At 38.0% G+C, this 21,179-nt stretch overlaps 1 protein-coding gene across 2 annotated transcripts in view; it reads left to right on the top strand.

Annotated features, from left to right (window-relative positions):
• Window positions 1-21,179, top strand: part of CECR2 (CECR2 histone acetyl-lysine reader) — a 209,816-nt gene that overhangs the window by 149,111 nt on the left and 39,526 nt on the right. For both annotated transcript variants that reach the window (XM_084878526.1, XM_084878525.1), the window contains exons 6-7: window positions 831-880; window positions 1,633-1,793. In XM_084878526.1, coding sequence (XP_084734652.1) covers window positions 831-880; window positions 1,633-1,793 — 211 coding nt within the window. The remainder of the gene's footprint in view (window positions 1-830; window positions 881-1,632; window positions 1,794-21,179) is intronic.

Genomic DNA, 21,179 nt, shown 5'->3' with positions numbered 1-21,179 from the left:
TTCTATATTAAGTAAAATTTTAAATTCAGTTCCTCAGTTTCATCAGTCACAGCACATTTCAAGTGCTTAGTGGCCACATGTAGCTCATGGCTACCAGAGTGACAGCAACAATATAGCACATTTTCATTTTCACAGAAAGTTCTATGGAACAATATGTCTAATATGATTCAGAGCACAAGTAATTATGATCTCATGCTGAGCAATTTTTTTATATAATTTACTGCCCATCATCCCTATAAGGTCAGCATTATTAATAACTCCATTTTATAGGAACATTAACTTTTACAAGGTCATGGTTAGTAGCAAGCCTTGTTATTAACCTCTAGCTTATATGAAGCTAAATTTAAATATAGAGTTAGCAAAAAGTGGTTTACAGTTGTTTATACGTGAAACAAAGTTAATTCTTGTATTATTATTTATTAATTATTTCTTTGTATTACAGTTGCAAACCTATTTTTGCCCGTCCTTGTAGGCCTTATCTTCAGTGTAGCTCTGAGTAAAGAGAGGACAACATTGGAATCTTTATGTTTCTTTTTTCTTGGTATTTAACTGTTAACACTCTTCTATTTGATATTTTTTGATGTTTTAAAAGTTAGTATTTTCCTGTGATTGATGTTACCATAACAATTGGTTCCTATGTCAGTTTTTTCCCTCTATTCCAATACATTTCCATCTTAGCATTCATTTTTTAAGTAGTCATTTTTTTATAACCTTACCCTGTTGATACACACACACGCACACACGCACACTCATATTTAGTTGGATCTACGTGATAGGGAAAATAACAGTTTTGAACATGTCTGTGTTTTAATTGTTAATCTCTTTTTCAGTGAGAAGCAGGACAAAAATTCCATGGTATCTGAGCCACAGACAAGAAATGGTAATGACCTCTACTGGAGTTTTTAGAAATGATAAAGTAAATGCAATTGATTTGTATTATGGTGGGGATTCTCGTTTTCCAGAGTCATATACTGCAGTTAAGACTGTTGCAGTGCCAACTAACTAGCCTTGTTGCCCTTCAGTTCTCTCTCCCTTGTACTTTATTCTGTGCCTGTCTCTCCTGAAGGATAACTTTATATCAGGAGTAGTTCTTTTCACTTTTGCCCTATAACCTGGCCTCAGTGTAATATCTACCCAAACATTTAGATGAATGAGCAACTTCTGAAAGAGCAAGCAATCTTTTTAATGTAAAATGCTTTATTACATAAGAGAGTATACTGGTTTCCTATTGAGATTTTAATTTTGTAATCCAAATCACATAATTTGGATGAGAATATAAATTTAGTAGTAGTATCTCAATGTCTCTGAACTGGGGAAGACTGCAAAAGGTTAAATCAAAACTATTTGCATAGAAAAAATATGCATTTAAGCATTTCTACTATATTCACATCTAACCTATGAAGGTCACAAAAGTTATATTGCTTTTGATCAGTGTTCACTTTTAGCTGTGAACAGTGATGGTAACAGGAAAATCAAAAGTATACATTATCAATCTTCAAATTAAAAAGGAATAGGTCTTTTTTACTGATTCCCTGGTTTTGTTCATGAGCCAGAGTAAAAACAAAATTGAGAGTAAGTAGGAAAAGAGGATTTATTTATTGAACCCATCCTTTTCTTTTTTGGGGTCCCAAGGGCCAGGTCAAGGCACTTGGTGGCTCGTGTGCCAAACAGAAGAAGAATGGAGACAGGTCACTGAGAGTTTTCGAGAGAGGACCTCCATTAGAGAACGGCAGCTCTACAAGCTCCTCAGCGAGGATTTCCTACCTGAGATCTGCAACATGATTGCCCAGAAGGTATGCAGAGGGAGTATTCCTCCTCTCTAGATTAGGTATAAAACTTCATTGTTTAAGGATTATTCATTAGAGCTTTTAAAACATTCCACTGTCTCCTGGATGTGGTATGACTTTTATCCTTTCTCCTCTGGAGTATTATAATGGGACCTCATGTCACTCATGGGCCTTGACTGTGGGCCACATAACTTAATTCTCCTTATCCAAGAAGTCCTCTATCCCCACCCCTTACCTCATTGCTTAGACTGGCTTTTCACAATCAGGAAACATTCCCTGAACCCTCAGGTGTGTCTCATATCACCCTGTGCATAACTCTATATGTATGCATTTTTTCCCATCATCAGCTTATTGTCTGTTTCCCACTAAGCAGCAAGCTCTAACAAGTATTTGTCTTTGTATCTCCAGTGCCAGCTCTTTCTCCTAGCTCCATCTGAGCTGTATGCCCTCTTCTCCAACTTCAGGGCAAGTTGTAGTTTCATAAACCATATAGCCTATGTTTTAATTTGTGACTTTTGTAAACATCTTTTCTCCTCTACTTTTCCCCTACCCATTCAAATACTTGTCTCCCAACAACTCCACTTAAAAGTCATTATTTCCTTGAGCTGTCCATTGCTCCTAGTCTTAAGATTGTCTTCCCTAACATGTTAATTCATCCCTTAATTCCATTATGAATTTAAGCTTCTTTAGATTAGGGACTATGTCCTACTCACATCATTTCAATCCCAACAGCACCTAATGTAATGTCTTTCCATGGTGGGTGGTCAGTAATAATTTACTTTGCTGTTTCATTGCCATAATTCTAATACATGTTAATAGAAGACAAAAAAAATTTGACAACCTGCCAATAAAATATGAAAATATTTGTAAATTATTAGGGCCCAGTGCATGAATTCATGCACCTTGAAAGGAACTGTGGGCCACGAGGCTGTGGTGGGCACAGGGGTGGGTCTCAGCCCATCCTCTGCACTCTTGCTGCCTTCACTCCCACGCACTGACAGCACCATATCCTCTTGCACCCACTGATGGCGGAGAGCAATTGGGGCCAGCGCCAGCAACGGGTGCAAGCGACAGCAGGGAGAGGTGGAGAATCCCTCAGGGGCAATCAGGGCCAAAAGCTGCCACTTGCACCCCCTTGCGGCACCAAGCAATCAGGACCGGTGCCAGGTGCTGGCAGCAGCTGTGGGTGCAAGCCGGGCAGGCACTGACAGTGGGTACAAGCTGTGGCAGCAGGTGTGAGAAGCGGCTGCTAGCCCCAATTGCCCTTCGGGAGCAGGAGGAGGTGGAGAAGCCCTGAGGGGTGATGGGGCTGGCAGCCACTGCTTGTACCCACAGATGGTGCCAAACAATTGAGGCCTGTGCTGGCAGCGGGTGCAAGCTCTGGGTAGGTCCACAGTATATGGGAGCAAAGAATATTCAGTAACCACCAGAGGCTCCCCCTGATAACAGCGACCAGCACCCCACCTTGGTCTGGCGCCCCCCTCACCTGCTGTGGATGCCCACCATGTTCCGTGTGCACTCCCTGGTGGTCAGCACACATCATAGCAACCAGTTCTATTGTTCCACCATTCGGTCTGTTTGCATATTAGGGTTTTATATATATAGATTGCTGCAATATCACCAAGAAAGTACAAAATGACAAATGTTGTGATTTTAATGCTATTTCTACTTAATTTGTTGTGAATTTAATGCTATTTCTAACCCTGAAGCAGGTTGATACTCTGGGGGAAATTCCATAAAGTTGCCTTTTGCTAATAGCAGGAACTAATAGTTTCTCAAGATTTGCAATCTTATGGGCAAATAAAAGAATATGCATTTCACCGTCAATATACCTAATTCCATATTACATTTGGTTTTTGTGATTTGCAACTCACTCTGACAAGTGTTTCAAATACGTAGTCTTCATTTCCTTAAAATAGCTATACTGCAGTAACAGTTTTATAACTTTATATCACCTTATATGTGACTTTATTGATAATGGCTAATAGTGGTACATCAAGTCATCCATAAGTCATATACCTAATTAGCTTTTATAATTTTTGCTTTTTCACTACAATATTCAACCTAAGATTTTTGGGAGGTTAATCTACAAACATTGCAAAAATGGAGAAGGAAATGTGTAGGTATTCTGTTTATTCAAATGTAAATATTTTAGATCCCTATTCCTGATAAAATTAAACCTCACTCTCTTCATTCAGCAATATAAATGTTACTTTTAATACCAACACATAAAAACCATCTCTTCATTAAAAGTAACACATTGTAAACCATCAGGTTTAAGCCTAAATTTGTAATACTGTCTTTTATGTCTTGTATAGTATGATACAACAAAAAGAAGGGTAAGAGACAAAAATCTTTAAATGTCTTGCCTGGATGAATATAAATCTACTTATAAAGTCTATTAATTAGAACTTACTGATAATGCTGGGTAACTAGAATTCTTGCATCACAATCACCTGGCATGCTTATCAAAAGCTCAGATACCTGGCAGCGTACCATTCCCAATCCCCATCAGAATTATTAGAGGCAATTCTTATGCATAGTAAAGTTTAAAAACCACTGAAAATCCACTTACAGTAGCAATAAAACCAATTTTGTTGTGAACCTAATTACAGTTATACATAGCAAGAGGGGGGAAAACTACAAAATGATTAGTAGTTAGGATATTTTTTAAAGTTTTATGTAAATATGTTAAGACCTCTTTATTTCAGAAAGGAAAGAGTAATTTTACATGTCCGCATTCACCAATATAAACTGAGATTTATTGTGTCCTTAGCCAAATCCTGGCATAGTAAACATTTTTCTTCATAGTAACAGGTGAATGTAAATATTGTAAGGCAGGAGTAACAGGTGAATGTAAATATTGTAAGGCAGGAGCATGGGTATGTCCTGCCCTGCCATGTATTATCACATAAATCAGCACACTAGAAGCATTCTCAAGGAGCCTTGATTTACTAGACCAACTGTCATAAATTATGTACTCCAGGCAGTACAGATGTATCAGCTCTCCATAATCTTTGCTCAACTTTGGCATTCAGCAGTTGAGTTACATGTTCACAATGGTTAATTGTAATATTTTTACCACTCTGGTTTTTTTTTTTTTCATTGCACTTTTTATTGAATTTATGCTATTAAATATTAAGAAACCAATAAAATATGCATAAAAATGTCTGTAAAAGTTCTATTAAGAAATCATTCAAGATTAGTTGCTTCTAAAAAGTTGATTGTCAAATCAGGGTAAGGTTTCTATATTTGGATTGCAAATGTCCATGACATTTCACTTAAAAAATAAATTAATAAATAACTGAAAGAACAGATAAAGGTTTAAGGGGTTATATGAAAGAATCATAACCCTTCTTGATGGGGCCCTACATCAACTGATTGGTGAATGGCAATTTATATATTAAGTGCTTGCAGTACATACACTTTTAAAATTCCTTGCTTTGATCAACTATATTAAACTGCCAAATTGTATTAGCCAAAAGGAACTTATAATAAAAAATGCATATGATTCAAATGTGAAATTGAAACATATATCAGCAAAATAGATATGCTCACAAATAAACATCATTCATTATTAAAATACTAGAGGCCCGGTGCACAGGTTCATGCACTGGTGGAGTCCCTCAGCCTGGCCTGCGGGGATCAGGCCAAAATAGGCTCTCGACATCCCCTGAGGGTTCCTAGATTGCGAGAGGGCGCAGGCCAGGCTGAGAGACCCCACCAGTATACAATTGGTTCCGGAGAGAACTCCAGGGCATGTCTGGCCCATCTCGCTCATTCCCAATCATATAGACCCCAGCAGCAAGCTAACCTATCAGTGAAAGTGTCTGCCCCCTGGTGGTCAGTGCACATCATAGCAACTGGTAGAATGGTCGAGCAAACGGTCAGGCACTTAGCATATTAGATTTTTATTATATAGGATAGTATGTAAAGGAGGTACATGGAACAAGTGGGGCAGTGGACAAAGGATTCTTGTAGAATAGTGTAAGTCATAAGCATTTCATTTAAACTTCTTTGAGTTATGGTGCTGCACTCTTCTAGATATCCCTTTGGATAAATTACTTGATATCTCTGAGTTTCAAATTTTTTATTAGTAAAATGTAATTATATAACTTTACAGAAGTTTTTGTGGAAATAAAACAAAAGGACCTATAATGTACATAGCTAGCATAGTACTTAACAATATGCTTTTGGTCTCTTTCATTGTTTATGGTGATGGATAACTGATGGGAAATTTTGGTTGAAAACTAAATTCGCATTTCTTAACTAAATAAATGCACATCAGAAGAGAGAGAAAGCAGATGGGAAGTATTTTTTGTTAATGTTATAGATAGTGATATTTAGACAACTTATAAACATTAGGTCTTTAACAAATAATTTGACCTAGGATATATATATATATTATGCATACAAAAGATGATAGCAAAATATGTAGGAAGTCCTGACCAGGTTACTCGGTTGGAGGTTGTCCTGTATACCAAAAAGTGTGGGTTCGATTCCCAGTCAAGGCATTATACCTAGGTTGCGGTTTTGATCCCCAGTTGAGGTGTGTATAAGAAGCAACCGATCGGTGTTTCACATGATCGGTGTTTCTCTGTTTCCCTCTCTCTCAAATCAATAAACATATCTTTGGTAAGGGTTTTAAAAAAAGTAATTTGTAGGGGGAAAAAGCAGTTCACCTTCTCTGTATCAAGAATATAAGTTTTCTTGTTAGTAACTTTTATCTAATTTGGCATCAAACTGGCATTGGCCTCTGTTGCTACTATCATGGTAAACTAGCACAATCCCTTTGAAAGAGAGTTCCATGGTAGGTTTTTACCTGTATATAAAGTTCAAGAGTTTTTCCTATCAAGGTCTTGAAGCTTATAAAGGAGTTGCTCATAGGCATAGTTAAGGAAACTGCTGGGGTAATTTCTGTTGGCAGTTGGGATTGCACTTACTGAGGCGACATAGCCATTCTCCTAACAGAAAAACTTTCTAAAGCTTCTATCTCATTAAATCTGCTGCATTGTTTGCATTGTGTTTAAGTTGTATAAACCACCCCTTACTGTCACTTAGTTTACTCTCTCCTATGTCCTTTTGTTAATGCTTCAGGTTTCAAGATTTTCAAAGCAAACCTGGATAATACTGATAATGAAATTACTGATTTTTAGCTTTAAGAAGGCCCTGTCTTATCACCTCTTACTAATTTAACAGTGACACTGGGGCTCATCTCACAGAAATTCCAAAACTTACGTTGGCCTTCAGAATCATCACCTCACTTAAGAGTTCTCAAAACTCCTTTGAAATTCCCTGTCAAGCCTCTTCAGTTTTCTCCAAGTTCTAATTTTCTCAACGAGCTCTCTGATTCCTAGTCCAAGTCTTTTTCTCACACTGTCTTATTCCTGTGGTTCCAAACCCACACAGCTTCTTCTCAGTACTACCACTGAGCTGCTGCCTCAAAGGGGTGGTTTGCCCTCAGGTGCGCATAATGCCCTCTTCAGAGCCAGTCCATCCCGCTAAAGATAATAAAGCATGACTTTCCCATCTTAATTTGAAAGAAAATACTTTTTAAATGTTTAAACAGTTAAGGGAGTTTCTTGCCCATGATAAACATTGACAAAGGAGGCACTTGATATCTGGGTTTTTGTTGTTGTTTTAAGAGAATAAACTGGTTTGCTATCTTATGGAGTTGAATGGTCTTTTTTACTGACTGCCTTAAAGATACCATTCATTCTCATCTTAGTAAATCCATCTCATGTGCCTTAAAGGACACTCTTCTCCTGGCAGCAGCAGCAGTAGATGAGAACACCCAAATCTATCTTCCTCACTCCAGCCTTAGGAAAAGCATCCACAGCACACAAAGGCAGAGTTACAACTTAGTTGGGTATCTGACCACCTGTCCATGAAGTCCATCAAGCAGGAGTGAGTGTATGTGAGAGTAGAGAGAATGAATTTTAAGTGTTCACAAGGATTGTTCCATCTTATATTCCCTTCTATTCTGAACTCTTCATTTACCTTTACCTCATTTTTTAAAATTTCAAACTTTTATGGAGCATTCTTGATTTTTTTTATAAGTATATTTTACGGATATTTTAAAGAAGGGAAGGGAGAAAGAGAGAGAGAAACATTGATGTGAGAAACATCAATCAGATCAAACCCACAATCCAGGCATTCGTCCTGACCAGGAATCAAACCCACCACTTTCTGGAATACAGGATGGTGCTCCAACCATCTGAGCCACACTGGCCAGGACGGATATTCTTATGTATAAGATGCATTTCTAAAAAGAGAAGGGCTTAAGAAATAAAACATGAGGTCAGATTCTTGGGTCTTAATAATTTCCTGGGATAAGCACATCCATATTTAGTGTAGATGAGAATTAAAATGCTACAGTAATAGATATGTGTGTAATAGAAATTTATGAATGCATAGTTGGAAGAATCAATGCTGGGCAAAGAAGGGAGCATTAGGGCAGGCAGAAGTGTTTCTCCTGCATCTTTTAAGTGGCTAATATTTGACAGTGGGGGTGGAGGAGTAATATAAACAAAATAGTATGTAATATGTCCAAAGAACAGTGTATATTTGGATGTGTCTGGCATGTAAGATATATTGTAACATACAGTTGGAGCAAAGGTTGGAACAGATTTTGGAGTCCCCTATCATGCTTATATCTTCAATGGTCAGGCAGTAGGAGGGTTTGTTAACTCATTAGATCTTTGTTTTGAGAAGATACCTCTCTGGTCACACCATGATGAACAATTTTGTAAGGAAGAACTGGAAGGTGAGAAATCAGCTACTGAGAAATACTTCCAGCAGGAAAAAGGAGTAGACTCCCTGCTGTATGTTTAGAAAGAAAATGAAAAAACTGAGCAGAAGTTTCATTAGAGGTAGATATGAGAGTGAGTCAAGTTGCAAGAGATTGAGTAGTTTGTAAAATATTAATTCTTATTATCATTTATTTGTTTTGAGACATGATGAAAACAAAGATCATAAAAAAATAAAAGTAAGCAGGGTTGAGAAGAGCTTATGACAGGTTTCTGTTTAGGGGATTTTTTAATTAGAGATACAGCATGGACGTGAATAAGAAAAATGGATGTAGCTAACTCTCTGAGAAGACAAAATACCTTTAAGACAGGTCTCACAATGGAGTAGAGCTGCTCCCATTTATCCTAAGTTAAAGAGACAAACTATTGAGGGGGCAGAAAATTGTTAGCGGTTTATATTAAATGCTTCTTTGTCTCTGAAGACAGGTGAACATCAAGTGCAAGTTAAGACAGAATGTTTGATGAAGAGAGAGTGTTTGGAACAACAACTGTGTTTAATGAAAGTGTTTTCCAAGCAGCATTCAGGAGACAACTATGTTTCGGTATTTTCATTTTGTAATATGGTTTAGAGTAGTAGTTAAATGTCTTTATCTAGCATCACACTTGTAGGAAGGGACAAAATTGATGTTTTTATTTACTGAGATTTAAAAAATTAGCAAGGTGGGAGTAGAATGAGGCCTAAGAAACCTTAATCTCAGATAAAGATATATTTGACGAAGGAGATCAAATAGTGAAAAGGAAGGAGGACTATAGGGATAAGGAGGAAAGCAGTGCAAGTGTCCAAAGAACAATGTCTCCTTACACATTTATTCTGCCCACATCTCCAAGAACACATCATTTCACTCATTTCTTTCCCCTAAGGTTTTTCTCCTTTGTCTGCTCATCTTTCTCTCAAGTTAGACTAAAAGTTGGCCACTTCTCATGTTCTATCTATTTTTAACCATTTTATCTCTCCTTTTAGCATAATGTTTCATGGAATATTTAAATACTTCAGTGGTTATAAAAACTTGTACTTTAGGAGACAGAAGGTTACTTCAGACCCTGTCTTTGGCTGGCCTATTACAGTATGCGGGCTTCTTACTGCCTTGCCAGTAAGGTTTTCATGATTCTAAAATTGAAGTGTGACAACATGATAGAATATTACAGAGATCTTGTCAATAAGTATATTATTTTCCTAGCTCAAAGATGTGTTCTTGCTAGGAGTTAAATTGCCCAACATTTAATTAGCTTTGAGTCACCAATTCTATAACTGACTTAGCCATAGTTCTCAGATGAATTTCTAGCTCATTTTGCCTTCCTGGGTCCTCTTCACTATCTTTATTAACTTGACACTTTCTTGGAAGTTCTCTTTCCTTTTTTCTGTTCACTGCCCTGGTTTGAGTCCCAAAAGTCTTCATTTACATTTCAGATCTCTTGGTATTATGGACTAATAGCTTCAAAATCTTAACTTCAAATGCTAAAATTTCTTTTAGTTTTTTTTTTGGCAGTTGGTTGCTTTGTTTTGTTTCATTTTTTTTAATTTTGCCCTTTAGTTTTAGATGCAAGTAACCATGGTATTATAAACAATTCTGAATATTTATTTTGGTACCAAATGTACTGGAGAAAGCTTAATTGTGGCATGAGTTTTATGCTTCTGTTTAAACAGGAAACTGTTCAGACCTTTAAAGTCTTATAGGCTGTCTTTATGACCTATATTTATATTGGTCACCCAGGAGTCCAATCTTATTGCCTTAAAAAGTCTTTTTAATTTTGACTTCTGGGGAAAATATATCAGTAATGGGAACTGTTGCTGAACTCTAGGGTTAGTGCTATGAGGGTATTTTTGTCAGGAAACTCTGGACATTGCCGTTGCAAGGGACTCCTTGTTGTGGTCTAGTCTCCAGTGTGCTACTAAAGTTGGCAAGGTTTGCCAGGGAGTCTGATAACCTGCCCTTGGGAAGAGGGAGCTCGGAAGGAGAGACCTGGGCACCACTTAACCAGAGATTCTACTTATAATTCTTCATTGCTAAGTGGTGCTTGTAATTAGCTTCTCATTAAAATCCCTTTGCCCGCCGAAACCGGTTTGGCTCAGCGGTAGAGCGTCGGTCTGCGGACTGAAAAGGTCCCGGGTTCGATTCCGGGGCATGTACCTTGGTTGCGGGCACATCCCCGGTTGGGGGTGTGCAAGAGGCAGCTGGTATCTCTCTCATCGACGTTTCTAGCTCTCTATCTCTCTCCCTTCCTCTCTGTAAAAAATTAATAAAATATATATATTTTTTTAAAAATCCCTTTGCTCTAACCCAGTGGTTGGCAAACTCATTAGTCAACAGAGCCAAATATCAACAGTACAACGATTGAAATTTCTTTTGAGAGCCAAATTCTTCAAAATAGACTCGCCTAGGCCGTGGTATTCTGTGGAAGAGCCACACTCAAGGTGCCAAAGAGCCACATGTGGCTCTTGAGCCACAGTTTGCCAACCACAGCCCTAACTGGTTTGTCTCAGTTGATAGAGCATTGGCCTGCAGATTGAAGGGTCCCAGGTTCGATTCCGGTCAAGGGCACTTCTTGGTTGCCGGCACATCCTCAGTTGCGGGGGTGCAGGAGGCAGCTGATTGATCTTTTTCTCTCATCAATGTTTCTAACTCTCTATCCTTCTCCCTTCCTCTCTGTAAAATATCGATAAAACATACTTTTTTTAAAATCCCTTTAAGCACAACCCTCAACCCATTTGCAAATGACCCCTTTTTAAACTACTCAGTTTTCGTTTTGTCCATTAATTGTATTTGTTTTTAAAATATTAAAGTTAATAATTTTATTAATTTTATTAAATTTATCGGGGTATGTAAAGTTTAAATTATGAAATGTCTAAAGTTTAGATCACTAACAAAGTATCTTCAGGAAGTGAGTCCTGTCCTTTAGTGATGTTTTCATTAGCATTTGCTTTACTTTAGAATAGTATACTATTGAAAATCAGCACAGAAATTTTAAAACAGACTGTTGGAACACAGTAGAATTGTGTTTTTTTTTTCAGATGTATATGCTACAGTTTCTATAAAATAATATTGTTGAGATTTATCTAGTGGAAACTGCTGAATTATAACACATATGAAAGAGAAAAAGGCATGAGAAATGTGACAAAAAGAGGTACCCAACTAAGCAGAGGTGTTTTCAAGTGACAGTGCAATGCTGAGTGTGAGAGAACATCTGGAAAAGGGACCAGAGAACAGATGGGAGGAAAAATACAGGTAGGGGTTAAAACTAGAAGAAAGGGCCACAGTGGGCAAAGGTAGTCAAAGCAGTGCCTGTGTAGGTTCTTGACTTTTCTACTTGCTCCCTCAACAAAAATGGACATTCTGGGACCTTTAAGTTGTTGTTTTGTTCTTGTTTGGGGTGTTTTGTTTGTTTGTTTGTTTGTTTGTTTTAATATATTTAATTGATTTTTTCAAATTCATTTTTTTTAATAAATCTTTATTGTTCATATTATTACAAATGTTCCTCATTTTTTTCCCCTCCATTGCTCCCCTCCACCAGGTTCCCACCCCACCCTCTGCCCTTTCCGCCATTGGGGGGAACCAGTCCTGCAGGGGAGGGCAGTTAGGGGTGACCATGTCTGCAGGGGAGGGCAGTAAGGGCCAATCAGCCTGGCAGGTGAGTGGTTAGGAGATGATCAGGCTGGCAGGCAGAAGTGGATAGGGGCAATCAGGAAGGCAGACAGGCAAGCAGTTGGGAGCCAGCAGTCCTGGATTGTGAGAGGGGTATCCCAGATTGAAGAGGGTGCAGGCTGGGCTGAGAGACACACACCCCTCTCCCATGCACGAATTTTATGCACTGGGCCGTGTGTGTGTGTGTGTGTGTGTGTGTGTGTGTGTGTGTGTGTACACTCAACACAAGTAAGTCTTAACATTCATCAGTGCACAATTACAAGTTTATGGGGGTTTTTATAATGCTAACTTTTAAGATTTCTCGTATTAACTTTCATATATAATACGGTGTTACTCCCTGTAGTCATCATGCTATACTTTACATCCCCATGACATTAATGTGTTTGGTGTTTTTTTGGTTTTGTTTTATTTTGTTTGTTTTTAAGATTTCTCATTTAAGTGAGATCATACACCATTTATCTTTCTGTGTCTGCTTTATTTCACTTAGCATAATATTCTCAGAGTCTATCCATGTCATCACATATGGCAAAATTTCCTTTTTTAATGCTGAATTTCTATTGATGAACACTTATACTTCCATATCTTGACTCTTGTAAATAATGCTACACTGAACATGGGGGTGCAGGTATCTTTTTGATGAGTATTTTTGTTCACTTAAGATCACCAAAAATAGCCGAGACTGGTTTGGCTCAATGGATAGAGCATTGGCTTGGGGACTGAAGGGTCCCAGGTTCGATTCCGGTCAAGGGCATGTACCTTGGTTGTGGGAATATCCCCAGTAAGGGGGGGGAAGAGGCAGCTGATCGATGACTCTCTCTCATCGATGTTTCTAACTCTCTATCTCCCTTCCTCTCTTTACAAAATCAATAAAATATATTTTTTTTTAAAAATCACCAAAAATAGGATTGTTGTATGCTATGGCAGTTCTATTTTTAATTTTTTAAGGAACCTCCATACTGTTTTCCATAATGGCTGCACCAATTTATGTTCCAATAATAGTGCAAAAGGCCAAAACCGGTTTGGCTCAGTGATAGAGCATCGGTCTGCGGACTGAAAGGTCCCAGGTTCGATTCCGGTCAAGGGCATGTACATTGGTTGCGGGCACATATCCCCAATAGGGGGTATGCAGGAGGCAGCTGGTCGATGTTTCTCTCTCATTGACGTTTCTAGCTCTCTATCTCTCTCCCTTCCTCTCTGTAAAAAAAAAAAAAAAAAAAAATAGTGCAAAAGGGTTCCCCCTTTTCCACATTCTCTCCAACATGTACTACTTGTCTTTTTAATAAAAGACATTTTGTCCAATGTGAAGTGATATTTCATTGTGGTTTTCTTTGTTTTGGGGGAGGTGGAGTTTATTCTATAAGTTTCAGGATACAGTATTGTTTATCTAACTTACAAAGTGTTCTCAATAAATCTATTATCCACTTTGCCATACTAAGTTATAATACTAGAGGCCCAGTCGAATAGTCACTTAGGCTTTTATATATATATATATATAGACTAACTGTATTTATTAATGTATCTAAAATAACTATGTAGACATACTGTATGATTCTGTGTTTGTGAAATATCCAGAGTAAGTAAATCCATAGAGGTGCAGAGCATAGGGTAGTACAAATAGAGAATGGCTGCTTAATGGATACAGGGTTTTCCTTTGGGGTGCTAAAAGTGTTTTGCAACTTAATATAGGTAGTGGCTACATAACACTGTGAGTGTATTAAACATCACTGAATTGTGTACTTTTAAATTATTTTATTGGATTTCACTTCAGTAAAAAATAGAGTAGTTTGTACATATTTTTTCAAATGATGCAGAGCCACTGATTTAGCAATAATCATTTACATCTATAATTTTCCTAAGTGTTTTTTTTAAGTTAGCACCCAATCCATTTTTTATATATTTTTATTGATTTCAAAGAGGAAGGGAAAGGGAAAGAGATAGAAACATCAATGATGAGGGAGAATCATTGATCAGCTGTCCCCTGCATGCCCCCTGCTGGGGATCAAGCCCACAATGTGGGTATGTGCCCTTGACTGGAATCGAACCTGGGACCCTTAAGTCCACAGGCTGATGTAGCTGGTTAGGGCTCTTTTTTTTTTTTTTTTTTCAAAATATGGTCAAGTCTCGACCATACTCACAATGGCCAGGGAATGTTCCTTTGTTTTAAATTTCCCACTTCTTTGTTGCCAAAATATCTTAAATTGTATGTAGTTGATTTTTAAAAAATATATTTTTATTGATTACAGAGAATAATGGAAAAGAAGAGAAAGCCAGAAACATCAATGATGAGAGAATCATTGATCAGCTGCCTCCTGCACACCCCCCACTCGGGATGTGCCCGCAACCAAGGTACATGCCCTTGACTGGAATCGAGCCTTTGACCGTTCAGTCCTCAGGCAGACGCTCTATCCACTGAGCCAAACCAGTTTCAGCTATAGTTGATTTTTAATATCTCACTTTAAAAATCTACATATTACGTCAGGCCTATGTGACTTTGGTCCCACGCACCAAGAAGTCATATGTTTAATTCCCAGTCAGGGCATATGGCAGTTGATCCCCAATAGGAGGGGGTATACAAGAACAACCAATTGATGTTTTTCTCCCATTCAGCTCCTCTCTGTAAAATCAATAAAAACATAAAACAATAAAAAGTTAAACTTATTTTTAAAAATCTTCAATCCTAACCTTTTTGTACTTGAACAATTTACTTTTTTTTTTTTTTAAATATATTTTATTGATTTTTTTACAGAGAGGAATGGAGAGAGAGAGCTAGAAACGTCTTCGATGAGAGAGAAACATCGACCAGCTGCCTCTTGCACACCCCCTACTGGGGATGTGCCCGCAACCAAGGTACATGCCTTTGACCTCAATGGAACCTGGGACCTTTCAGTCCGCAGACCGACACTCTACGGCTGAGCCAAACCGGTTTCGGCTTGAACAATTTACTTTTATACTTTTAACATGGTTCACACACTGGAGGAAGTAAAAAGTAACTAAAAAATAAATCATTTTACAACATGTCATAGTAGTTGGATTTCCAGTTTATTTGGGAAGTTCTATGTCCAAAATAATATCCATCCCTTTACAAAAAACTTGTGAGACTGCATGTGGAAAACTATAAAAGACATAATAATCTCACAATTAAGAAATCATCACTGTTAGTTTGTTTTCTGTTTTTTGGTACTTTTATTTTTTTATTATTATTTTTTTAATCCTTATTGTTAAAAGTATTACATATGTCCCCTATTTCCCCCATTGATTCTCACACTCTGCCCCCACACCACCACCTCTATTGTCTGTGTCCATATGTTATGGATATATGCATATGAGTTCATTAGATGATCTCTTGCCCCCTCACCCTCACTCTTCCCTGCCTTCCCTCTGAGGTTTGACAGTCTGTTAAATGCTTCCTTGTCTCTGGGTCTACTTTTCTTCATCATTTTATGTTGTTCATTAGATTCCACAGAATCACTGTTTATATGTCTTTGCTTAGGGCCCCTTCTCAATGCATTTATTACAGAACTAGAATTATCTTACCTAATAATAGACAAACCTATAAATTGACTATACCTCTACTACACGCACCAGCCAATCAGGAGTGATATGCAAATTAACCCAACAAAGATGGTGGTTAATTTGCATACACAGTTGCCCAAGCAACTGGGTGTGGGTGGGATGCAGACGTTCCGCCCCACCCCCTCTCAGGGCCTCTGGGCAGCATGGGAAGGTAGGGCCGGAGCATTAAGAAGTGGCTCCTGGGCTGAGCTGGAGTGGATAGGCAGTGCCGGCAGCCAGGGAAAGGAAGGTCCACTCTAGCACGAATCTTCATTCATCAGGCCTCTAGTAGTAAATATTAATCTGTGACCTGTGTTTTTCCTTTAACAGTGTAAGGAATGTGTTTTATCAAATAATCCTCAGAAATAATTATTTTTATTAATTTATTTCTTTGTTTACTGGGGGCCTGGTGCATGAAATTTGTGCATGGGGGGTGGTCCCTCAGCCTGACCTACACCCTCTCCAATCTGGGAGCCCTCAGGGCATGTCCTACTGATGGCATAGGCCCACTCCCCGCAGTCTGGCCTCCCTCTACAGGAGGTGACAGGGCTGATTAGGGGAAGGCGCTGCCCCCATCACCCCACTGCTGCTGCCACTGACAGCCATTGCAGCCACCAAGGTGTTTCCATCAACACAGACCCCAGTCCCTTCACTACAAGAAAATGACATTCTTTAGGCATTTTCAAGATGTCTCTTTCATAGGATATGACATTTCTTTCTTTTTTTCTTTTTTTTTTTTCTTTTTTTTTTAATGCTCTATGAGGATATTTTTCCATTGATTTTTAGAGAGCATAGAAGAGAAAGGGAAAGATGGACAGAAACACCAATGTGAGCTGGACACTTTAATTGGTTGCCTCCTGCATGAGCCCTAACCGGGGACCTACCCAGGGAGGAGCCTTCAACCTACATGTACATGCCCTTAACCAGAATTGAGCCTGGACCCTGCAGTCGGCAGGCTGAGGCTCTTTCCACTAAGACAAACTGGCTAGGGCAGAGTCTGACATTTCTTAGCTCTTCCAGCAGGTGTACTTCCGTTTTTCAGGAATGAGGTGGAAAAATCCTAGATCACCTTCTTGGATTCTTATTACCCAAGTTACCAAGAACACTGCAAGTCGCTTACGGGGAGCTTAGCCAATGAGCAGTAAGAAAAGGTGTTTCCGCTGCAACTCATGCACAGAGGATGGACTGCCGGCATTCCATGGCTGACAGGCCCTGTTCTCTGTGGGCCTGCACCATCCATGGCTTGACTCATTACACATGCAGTCTCCTCCTGCTCACCTGCGTACGCAACCTACTCCTGTGTGCTCATGACATTACTGTGTCCCAGACAATTTGCATATTACCTTTTTTTTTTGAGAGAGAGAAAGGTTTATTGTTAATCCTCACCAAAGCATTTTTCCATTGATGTTTTTTTCATTTGTTTCTTTTTTTTTTCTCTTTAAAATTTTTATTGTTGAGTTTTTTGGTTGATCTCTTCTTCCCTCCCCCCGACCTTCCCGTTTTCCCTCTAAGATTCCACATCTGTTCTATTCCTCTGTCTCTGGATTTCTTTCGTTCAATATTTTATTTTGTTCATTACATTCCACATATGAGTGAAATCATGTAATACCTGTCTTTCTCTAACTGTCGTATTTTGCTTAGGATAATACTCTCTAGGTCCCTCCATGCTGTCTCAAAATAGAAGAGATCCTTCTTTTTACTGCTGCAAAGTATTCCATGTTGTAAATGTGCCACAACTTTTAATCCACTTACCTACTGATAAAACACTTCAGCTATTTCCAGATATTAGCTATTATAAATTGTGCTGCTATGAAAAAAGGGGCACATATATTCTTTCTGATGGGTATTTTGGGTTTTTTAGGATATATTTTTGAAGTGGAATCACTGGGTCAAATCATCCTCACCAGTGCTTGTCATTTGTTTATTTTTTTTAACATTTTTATTGAGAGGAAGGGAGAGGGGAAAGAAAGATAGAAACATCAATGATGAGAATCATTTATCAGCTGTCTCCTGCACGCCCCGACCTGGGGATCAAGCCAGCAACCGGAATAAGCCCTTGACCAGAATCAAACCCTTCAGTCCCCAAGCCAACACTATCCACTGGCCCAGACCAGCTAGGGCTCATTTGTTGATATGTTAATGGTAGCCATTCTGACAGGTGTGAGGTGACATCTCATTGTTGTTTTAATTTGCAACTCTGATGATCAGTGACTGAGCATTTTTTCACATGTCACTTGGCTATCTGTATGTCCACTTTGGAGAAGTGTCAATTTAGGTCTTTTGCCCATTTTTGGATTGGATTGTTTGTCTTCCTTTTATTAGGTTGCATGAGTTTCTTATATATTTTAGATATTAACCCTGTATTAGACGTATTATTGCCAAGTATATTCTTCCATACCATGGGCTCCCTTTTTATTTTGTTGATGGTTTCTTTTGCTATGCAAAGCTTTTTATTTTGATGTTGTCCTATTTATTTTCTCCTTAGGGTTTTTTGTTTTTTTGTTTTGTTTTGTTTTGCGTTATGAGATGTATCTGTAAACATATGACTACAAGAGATGTCTGAGAATTTGCTGCCTATAGTTTCTTCTAGGATTTCTATTGTTTCGCAACTCATATTTAAATATTTTGTCCACTTTCAGTTTATTCTTGTATATGGTATAATTTGGTGCCCTAGTTGAATATATTTTGCATGTACCTGTTCAGTTTTCTCAACACCATTTATTGAAGAGACTGTCTTGACTCCTTTATCAAATATTAATTGAGCATACTGAGTTCTCCTGTACTGTCCCATTGATCTATATGCCCATTCTGTGCCAGGCGTTTTTGAATATAGTGACTTTGTAAGTATAACTTGACATCTGGTATTGGGATTCCTCAATGTTCTTTCTCAGGATTGCTGAGGCTATTCAGGTCTTTTTGATTCCATTTACATTTTGGAGTGTTTGTTATAGATCTGTGAAATATGTCTTTGGTATTATAATAGGAATTGCATTGAATCTTTAGATTGCTTTATGTAGTATGGAATTTTAATGATGTTAATTTTACCAGTCAATGAACACAGTATTTTCTTCTACTGTTTGTCTTTCTCTATCTCTTTTTTCAACATCCTGCAGTTTCCCAAGTACCAGCCTTTCACCTACTTGATTAATTTTATTTGTAAGTTTTCTAATTTTTTTCCGTTGTAGTGGTAAATTGTTTATTTAGTTTCTCTTTCTAATAATTCATTATTGGTGTTTAAAAATGCCATAGATTGTGGGTCTTAATTTGTATCCTGCTATATTGCCAAATTCATTTATTAAATCTAGTAATTTTTTATGGATTCTTTAGTGTTCTCTATGTACAGAATCATGTCATCTGTGAATAATGACAGTTTAACTTCCTTCCTTCCAATTTGGATGCCTTTTATGTTTTTTTCTTTTCTGATCACTGTGACTAGGACTTCTAATACCATGTTGAATAAGAGTGGTGAAAGTAGACATCCCTGCCGAAACCAGTTTGGCTCAGTGGTAGAGTGTCGGTCTGCAGACTGAAAGGTCCCAGGTTCGATTCCGGTCATGTATGTTGGTTGCAGGCACATCCCCAGTAGGGGGTGTGCAAGAGGCAGCTGGTTGATGTTTCTCTCTTATGTACGATTCAAGCTCTCTAGCTCTCTCCCTTCCTCTCTGTAAAAAATCAATAAAATATATTTTTTAAAAAGGAAAAAAAAAAAAGAAAGTAGAAATCCCTCTCTTGTTCCTGTTCTTAGGGGAAAAGGTTTTAGTTTTTCCCCATCTAATATAATGTTTGCTGTAAGTTTGCCATATGTTGCCTTTATTATGTTGATATATAATCCCACTATTCCCATTTTTTTTCGAAGAGTCTTTTTTTTCCCCATTGGCCAGTCATTTTATTTTTATTTTATTTTTTTAATAAATCTTTATTCAGATTATTACAAGTGTTCCTCTTTTTCCCCTCCACTCTATCAGGTTCCTACCTTACCCTCTCCCCTTACCCCCCCCCCCCCACCCTTTGCCCTTACCCTGCCCCCCCTCACTGGAGAAAAATCCATAGGTGTACAATTGTTCTCCAGTCTCTTCCCATACTCCCCCACACTCCCCTTTTCCCCTGAGAATTGTCAATCCACCCCTTTCTATGCCCCTGATTCTATTGTATTCACCAGTTAATACCGTGCATTGGATTTTTTATTCCCTTGGATTTTAGATTCACTTGTTGATATATACGTATTTGTTGCTCATAATTTTTATCTTTACCTTTTTCTTCTTCCTCTTCTTAAAGAATACCTTTCAGCATTTCATATAATTCTGGTTTGGTGGTGATGAACTCCTTTAGCTTTTTCTTATCTGTGAAGCTCTTTATCTGACCTTCAATTCTGAATGATAACTTTGCTGGGTAGAGTAATCTTGGTTATAGTTTCTTGCTGTTCATCACTTTAAATATTTCTTGCCATTCCCATCTGGCCTGCATAGTTTCTATTGAGAAGTAGGTAACTAACTGTTTTTCTCTTACTACTTTTAATATTCTCTCTTTGTCCTTTTGCTCTTGGCATTTTAATTATGATGTGTCTTGATGTGGTAATCTTTGGATTCCTTTTATTTAGGGTTCTGTGTGCTTCCTGGACTTGTAAGTCTATTACTTTTACCAGGTGGGGGAAGTTTTTGGTCACTATTTCTTCTAACAGGTTTTCAGTATCTTGCTCTCTCTCTTCTTCTGGCACATCCATAATTCTGATATTAGTATGCTTGAAGTTGTCCCGTAGGCTTCTTACACTGTCTTCAAATTTTTGGATTCTTTTTGCTTTTCCAGAGGAATGTTTTTTTGCTTGTCTGTATTTCAAATCAACTTGATTCTTGCGATCCTATAGTCTACTTTAGGTCTCTATATAATATTTTTTATTTCAATCAGTGTATGCTTAATTTCTGGTTGATACTTTTTCATATCCTCGAGGGTCTCGTTAAATTTATCGGCCTTTTCTAGGAAATTCTTGAAAAACCTTATAACCATGGTTTTGAACTCCATATCCAGTCGTTTGCTTTCCTCCATTTCTTTTTTTGTGAACTGTTTCTTTGTGTCCACAGTTTGGCTGCTTCCCTGATTTAATAGAGTGGCTTTGTGTGCTACCCTGTTTCCCCGAAAATAAGACAGTGTCTTACATTAATTTTTGCTCCCAAAGATACGCTAGGTCTTATTTTCAGGAATGTCTTATTTTTCCATGAAGAAGAATACAGTACACATTTATTGTTAAATTAAAATAAAGGAAATTTATTACCTGTATACAGTACGGTAGTACGGTAGTTGTCAACACAAACCAGACAAACTGTGAATCCTACGGTATCAAGAATTTACTCATTTATTCAATGACAGTCATGTCATCATCTTCTGGAACATCATCA

This window comes from Pipistrellus hanaki (genome assembly GCF_964339955.1).
Source record: "Pipistrellus hanaki genome assembly, chromosome: 3".
Classification (NCBI taxonomy): Eukaryota; Metazoa; Chordata; class Mammalia; order Chiroptera; family Vespertilionidae; genus Pipistrellus; species Pipistrellus hanaki.
Note: the sequence above shows the minus strand (reverse complement) of the source record. Positions and strands in the feature narration are given on the sequence as shown.